General features: G+C 31.3%; 1 protein-coding gene across 1 annotated transcript; it reads right to left on the bottom strand.

Annotated features, from left to right (window-relative positions):
* Window positions 1–1901: 1901 nt before the first annotated feature.
* Window positions 1902–6196, bottom strand: LOC116014992 (superoxide dismutase [Fe] 3, chloroplastic). Its single transcript, XM_031254969.1, has 10 exons — window positions 6081–6196; window positions 5871–6010; window positions 5708–5800; window positions 5345–5536; window positions 4526–4697; window positions 3464–3537; window positions 3342–3368; window positions 3173–3196; window positions 2939–3084; window positions 1902–2155 (listed from the first exon to the last, which is right to left on the bottom strand). Exons 2-9 carry the CDS (start codon window positions 5973–5975, stop codon window positions 2959–2961), a joined length of 813 nt encoding a protein of 270 aa, XP_031110829.1. The 5' UTR covers window positions 5976–6010; window positions 6081–6196; the 3' UTR covers window positions 1902–2155; window positions 2939–2958.
* Between the last annotated feature and the right edge of the window lie 876 nt (window positions 6197–7072).

Below are 7072 nucleotides of genomic sequence, written 5' to 3' on the forward strand. Positions count from 1 at the left end.
AAGTACATTTTTAATACACTAAATTATTTATTTTTGAAGGTACATTATTTGAATACTGAAGATTCACTATTACCAAATAATGAACCTTCAATATACCAAAAATATAAATTCAGTATATTAAAAATGAACATTTATTTATGGTCCACATTGCAATATGAATACTAGTATACAGTATAATTTACCGTGAACTTGTGTACTAATAACAATTATATTGCACGTTTCTAGAAAGATTGTATTTAACTTTTGAATACTACTATATTTTACACATTCAAAAGTTTTTGCTGTACACTTATATTTTCAATTGCACTTGTAAGTATCAAAAAATGCATTTGTAACTCTACGTGATACACTTTAAAGTTCACACTTGAGTGCAATTTCGAACCTCTTTTTATATATATACTAGTTTTACACGCGCATTACGCGTATAGGTTAATGTCCAATATTTATATTTAAATAAATATTTAAAAGTATATTAATACAAGATTATATATGAAAAGTTTATACATAGGTAATTGAATGTCGAATTTGTTTATTTAAATATGCAACTCAAAGTATAAGAATCCAAGATAATATATGAAATTTATTATAATTGTCACTAAAATAAATGTTTGCAACTTTGTAAAATCGATAGTCTAAATACTTGGTCTAAAAATGATAGTCTAAATAAATACTACTTTTGGTTTGAATTTTTCTAAGTATTTTTAATTCTCTTTTGAGTAACATTGTCATTGTCTTCATCTTTACTATTTGTCATCTTCCTTTTTGTTGTAGTGTGTTATTTGCAATTGGGTTACTGTTTGTAGCATAGATGACAATGTCGTGCAATGAGATTATGATATAGGAGCTATGGACTTTCCTTTAGATGTTCTGCTCGAGATTCATTTGGTTCAACTATTATTGTTGGATGAGTCAATGTGGATAAAGAAATCCCTAGTTTAAGGAAAAAAGATTAAATAAATTAGTAAAATTTTGAACATTTTAAATATGATGTATTCCAAAGATATTAAAAGGTAGTTTTGACTTCAATTTGTTGGGTAATGGGTTATTTGAGTACTTTCATTATTGTCAACAAATTTCCCAAGTAGTTAATATGATTGGTTTCAAACTATTCTTTTTTATTTTTTTCATGGTATTAATAAAATACTTGGTAAATAAATATACAACATTATTTTGTATTATAACTTTGATATTTAATTACAAGATATTGTAAAAATAAGATAATGGACAATGTAATGAATATCAATTGATAAATTTGAATGTAAACAATCAGGAAGAAAATAAAGACAATATAACTAATGAAATCATGTCTCTTATTTAATTTATTTTTTTTTATATTGAATAATTTTTTCAAATAAAGGTATTATAGACACATAATTCTAAATTAAAGAAATGCATATGTATCATTTTTTGTTGTAACTACTAATTTATTTAATTTAATAAGAGTAAAATAGAGTAAGGAACATAGTTATGCCAAATTTGATTGGGGTGAGATTCGAACCTAAAACCTTTCTTATATAAATTAATGGGTAAATTAAAAGTTAACGTAATATTAACGGATAAAAGAATATTTAACGAAAAACTTAACGGATAATTATATAATTAAGGATAAATTTGGAAATCTCAAGGAAAAATATAAATCTAAACAATCTGAACCATCCATTTGATAAATTAATTTGACCGCCATTTTTCTACCTATTTTAGGTCTAACTCTCTTTGCCCTTATTAGTATAGTAGATAGATAGAAGTAAATATAGCCCCAAAACACCGTTGTTTTGGGCGGTACTTTTACCAAAATTTAATATACCAAAAGTTTGTTGAGATTAAGAGGAGGGAATGGGGAGAGTGATTTGCAGAAGTATGAGGGAGAATTGCAAAGTATGAAAAAAGGGAGACTGCAGAAAAATGGGAGGGAGAAAAGGAATAACTTTAATTAAAACTCAGCATGATAATCCAAACACTGCCTACAACTTCAAATATCAAATCCTCAGCATCCGGATGAATCCCTGTCAGTCCTATGCAAGCAGACAAAGCTTTGATCCAAAAACGCCATTTTGGCCCCCATTCTCTTTGGTTGCCAATCTTCTGCTATTTCGCTTAGGTCCTCTGCTGAATTTAATCCATTTACCTGCTTCTGCTTCATGGCATTTTTACTTCCCTTTGTTATCATCAAGGCAGGAAAGCAAATAATTAGGATGGGTTGTTTCCACTTTGTTTTTAGTTTCATATCATCACAACAGACGTAGCAATATGCGTAGTTATTACATACTTTAAAAAAAATACACATAACTTTACTTTCTACACTCACAAATTATACAAATGCGCCAAGCACTTTGTGCTCATTTGGCACATCTGCGGCTCTCCTTGAGGGAAGGTCACAAGATTGAATCCCGGGTGGTGGATATTGACTTTTTGGGCTACAATAAATGAAAAAACTACACATGCAATTTTCTGTGTAAATGAATATGAAAAGTGTTCCAAATCATGAATTGCTTTAGAGATAAGAATGTCAACTTCATATGGCAATACGTTGGTCAATGGACCGGAAACAAGACCGCAAAGATCAGACAGAAATGTTGAGCCATGTAAACAATGAAATTGGAATTCTTACTTTATCCTTCTCCAATAGAATTATAATTCTTTTTCCTCCTTAATTCTTTCATTGCAACCAAACACCCCCTAAAGGTTTAAATTACTTTGAGCACAAGCACACAAAGCATTAATGGTAGAATAAAGTAAAAAAAGACAAAATAAAAAATAAAAAATAGCACTATTTCAGTAATTTGATCCTCAACAGGAAAATTTAGCAAAGATATTTAGGTGATCCATACTAGAAACAAATTCAACTCGACCCTCAATAAAGCATCTTGTAGATAAAACAGCTCTAATGAAGAATGCCCCTGCTTTACTTTGACAGATGCAATATAAATTATATCCTTACCGAATAAAGTTGGAGGAGTATCATGCAACAGGAATTTTGGGTTCTCCTAAGTTCACAAATGCCTGTGCGCGAGCCATGCGTACCAATGCAGATTGCCAAGAAACAAGGTGATTCATGAACATGTTAACATACTTGGCTCTATCGTTCTGTAAAAAGGAGGAGGAATTTAGACAATGACTGAAGGAAAACCATAGAATTAAGAGTCAGAGAAATATAATACTTGTGAGTTGTTACCTGGTAATCAATATAATAAGCGTGCTGCAAAGCAGAAAAAGATAAGTTATCATCAGCATGTATCATGTCTGTGTATGCAAGCAAATAGTGCTGTGTGTGTGTGTGTAAATGTTTAATTAAAAGGGAGGAACAGTGAAAAAGGGGTAAAAGTAGGTGACGATGAACATACTTCCCACATATCCAAACAGATGAGAGGCTGGAAAATTAAGAGAAGTCAAATTAACATCTAGAGAAGTTTATCAAATATTTTTAATGCTTGTAATACAGATGAGATCCGCAAAAAGTTCTCACAATGTCATTCCACAAAAGAGGGTTGACAGCATTTGATGTTCTAACAACAGCAAGACATTTCTCCTCACTCTTCACTGAAAAATAACAAATCAATCAGAAGACATGAAGCACACATAAAACAAATATACAAGTTAGAAGACATGAAGCCATGAGCAATTTGTCCATTGAGACACTAAGGGGGTGTTCGGTTTGCTGGAAAATATTTTCCAAGGAACTAGAATTTCTAAAATTTGAGGAAAACATTGTTATGCTTTGTTTGGTTCAAGGGAATTTTTTCCAAGGGAACTTAATTCCTCAAATACGAGGAAAATCTTTTCTTAACTCGGTATTTTATTTTCAATAGCATTTGGGAACAAATGTTCACTTAGCAAGACAAAACTACCCTCATACGACTTGATTGTACTGAGCATAGTCTGGAGATGCAAGTTATCAAATAATGCTTATTTAAATATTGCTATAATATTTATTACGGAGTATATTATTATAGTAAAATATATAATTATAATATTTTAATTTAAATTTGTTATTTTATAATGTTTTAATATTTTAATTTATAAATTACTATTACTCTTAGTATTGTGTAGGGACATGTAGTTTATACTCATTATTCCTTACAATTCCAAACCCAACCAAACAATAGAATCAACATGAATACAGGCCATTTTCCCAATGCAGACACTTTGTATATTCATATGCCATTTTACCTCAAGAAATGTATCAAAGGGCTGAAATGATTTCGATTCTTATAATGCATTATATCTTTGATTTCCAAATTTTGATAAGGCACCTATATAAACCTATTACATACACCAGACAAAAAATTTGACAAAGAAATTTTCAGTGACTTTCAGATTGGTAAAAATGATACCAGTCATTTATGATCCTAATAATGCTCTCAGGAAATGTAGTTGCTACGTTGAAAATATAATTGAAGAAATGGTTGACCTTCATCTCCTCATTTATTTTAATTACTTTTAACTGAATGAATATTAGGACAAGGGCACAAGGTAAATAAATGTTTAGCCATGGCCCATGAGGCACTCTAATTGCAATGGAACTTACAAACAAGCCAAACCCAACCAGAGCCAAATGATTTGAGGGCTTCTTCTATGAACTTCTCTCTGAAATTTGTGAATGAGCCAAAATCCTTTTCAATCTGCTTTAGTAGACTCAATGTAGGCATGTCCCCTCCTCCAGGTTGCATGGATTCCCAAAAGAAATCATGATTCCATACCTATAAAAGCATAAGGCTTCCATAAGTAGTGCAATAGCTAAATAAGCTTCATAAGAGACTGAAGCATCAGCAGCTGAGAGGGAAGTAAAGTTCACTTTTTTTCACTTGGCTCGATTTGGTGACACAACTCAGAAAGATATCTCAATAGGCATTCTGTAGATAGCTCTACCATAATTCAAGTAAGCAAATTCTGAATGCAATCTTCATAAAATATCTATATAGCGTCTGTCACCTGCAGGAGTATTGTAATTTCATTCCTACCAAACTCCATGGAATTTATATTCCATGGTTTGGTTGGACGGAATTGCAATTCCCTCCAACCATGGAATTGTAATTCAACAATGAATTACTATTTTGCCCTTGTTATTATTATTATTATTATTATTATAAAGGGCATTTTAGTCTTTATTCACTTCTTCCCTCTCAATTCCTGCCTACCAAACAATGCAATTTGAATTCCCATCTTATTCTCTTCTCACAGAATTACAATTCCTTTCCCTCCTTCCAACCAAATGCCCTAACATGTTGATTGAAAACTAAAAACAAGTGCAACATGTCATTTGTAATCTGTATTGATACACTAGACTCTAAAACTTGCCAACCATGTACTGAAGTGATGAGAGGTGAGAATGACAGACCCTACATACCTGAGCAGCATTGTTGAATTCAGGTAATGGATTACCATTGTTATAGGTCACTCTAATAAGTTCTTCCATGGTGAATCCATACAGTACATCATTCTTCTCAAGCTGTTTGTTAAGGGCATCCACATAACTACGATGGTGCCCACCCCAGTGTATCTCTAGTGTCCTTCGGCTCATGTATGGCTCTAATGCATCCTACAAATGCAAGTTGCATAATAAAAGATTAACAGAAATAAATAAATAAATAAATAAATGAACTCAAAAAAAAATAAATAAATAAATGTAGCAGGTGAGCTAAAGAACTGAATCCTCTAAATCTGAACAAACAAGATTGAAAAGCTAAAAAACACAGAAGCCTGGCCTCACAAGTTCAAACGGAGGTGCTTTGAGGCCGTAATAGGCACAAACTTTCCCTGCAGGGTAGCGATTATGACTTCTTCTGTCGCGCTTCTTCAAGCCCTACATTCAAGATACCAGCAGAATTAGGAAATTAGAAATGCTGAGAAGCAGGACACAGGAATGAACATACGATATAAGAAATTTTGCCCCAGCTCTTTAATTGCTTCAATGGCGAATTGGAAGTGTCAAGAATCATAGAGCGTGAAGTAGTAGTAGAAAGGGAACACCAACTCATGTCTCTCCCTTGACGCTTAAAAATAGAAGAAATTTCTGCAGAAAAACAACATTATATTTTGTGCGAATATGAACATATATATATGATAATGAAAGCATAACTTGCCTGGAACTGGATCTTTCAAAGCTTTCTTCTTTTTGCTTATAAAGCGATAACGGGGAGGTAACTTTAGTCTTTAGGCAAGGGATTGTTTTTTGTTCTAAAAAAAAGGCAAGGGATTGTCTGGGCCGTAATATCAAGCTGATGTTGGGCCTTCCATAATAAATGTAAAATGTGTAATCAATGTAGAAAGGTGAACCTAGTCCATGTTCACAATTTTAGAATTATATGTTCACAATATTAGAATTTTATATTTATAATTTTTAAATTTTATATTCACAATTATAGAACTCTATGTTCACAATTTCATCAATCTATATTCACAATGTCATAACTCTATATCTAATAGTATAGCACAATTTTTTAATATATATAACAAAATTGTAAATATAGAGTTCAAAAATTGTGAATATTGAGTAATGTAATTTTGTATATTAAGATTTAAAATTGTGAACATTGACATAGGTCCACCTTGCAAGGTTGACACAAGTCCATGTTCAAAATTTTAAAACTCTATGTTCATAATTTTAGAACTCTATGTTCACAATTTTTTAACTCTATATTCACGATTTCATAACTCTATGTTCACAATTTCAGAAATCTATATTCACAATTTCATAACTCTATATTCAATAGTATAACACAATTTTTTTATCTATATAATAAAATTGTGAATATTGAGTAATGTAATTTTGTATATTGATATCTAAAATTGTGAATATATAGTTCTAAAATTGTAAACATAGAATTTTAAAATTGTGAGCATAAACATGGGTCCACCTTGCAAGGTGGACCCGAGACCATAGCATAATTTGCCAAATGAAGGTGATTCAAAATCCAATCTACTTTAAAAATTAAACAAATTAGCCATCAAATAAATAAATGGGTTGTTATAACATGGATCCGGGTCCACCTTGTAACTCCATGTTCACAATTTAATAACCTCATGTTTACACTTTTAATAACTTCATGTTCACAGTTTCTTAACTTGTTCACAA

The sequence above is a fragment of the Ipomoea triloba genome, chromosome 4, assembly GCF_003576645.1.
Source record: "Ipomoea triloba cultivar NCNSP0323 chromosome 4, ASM357664v1".
NCBI classification, from domain to species: Eukaryota; Viridiplantae; Streptophyta; class Magnoliopsida; order Solanales; family Convolvulaceae; genus Ipomoea; species Ipomoea triloba.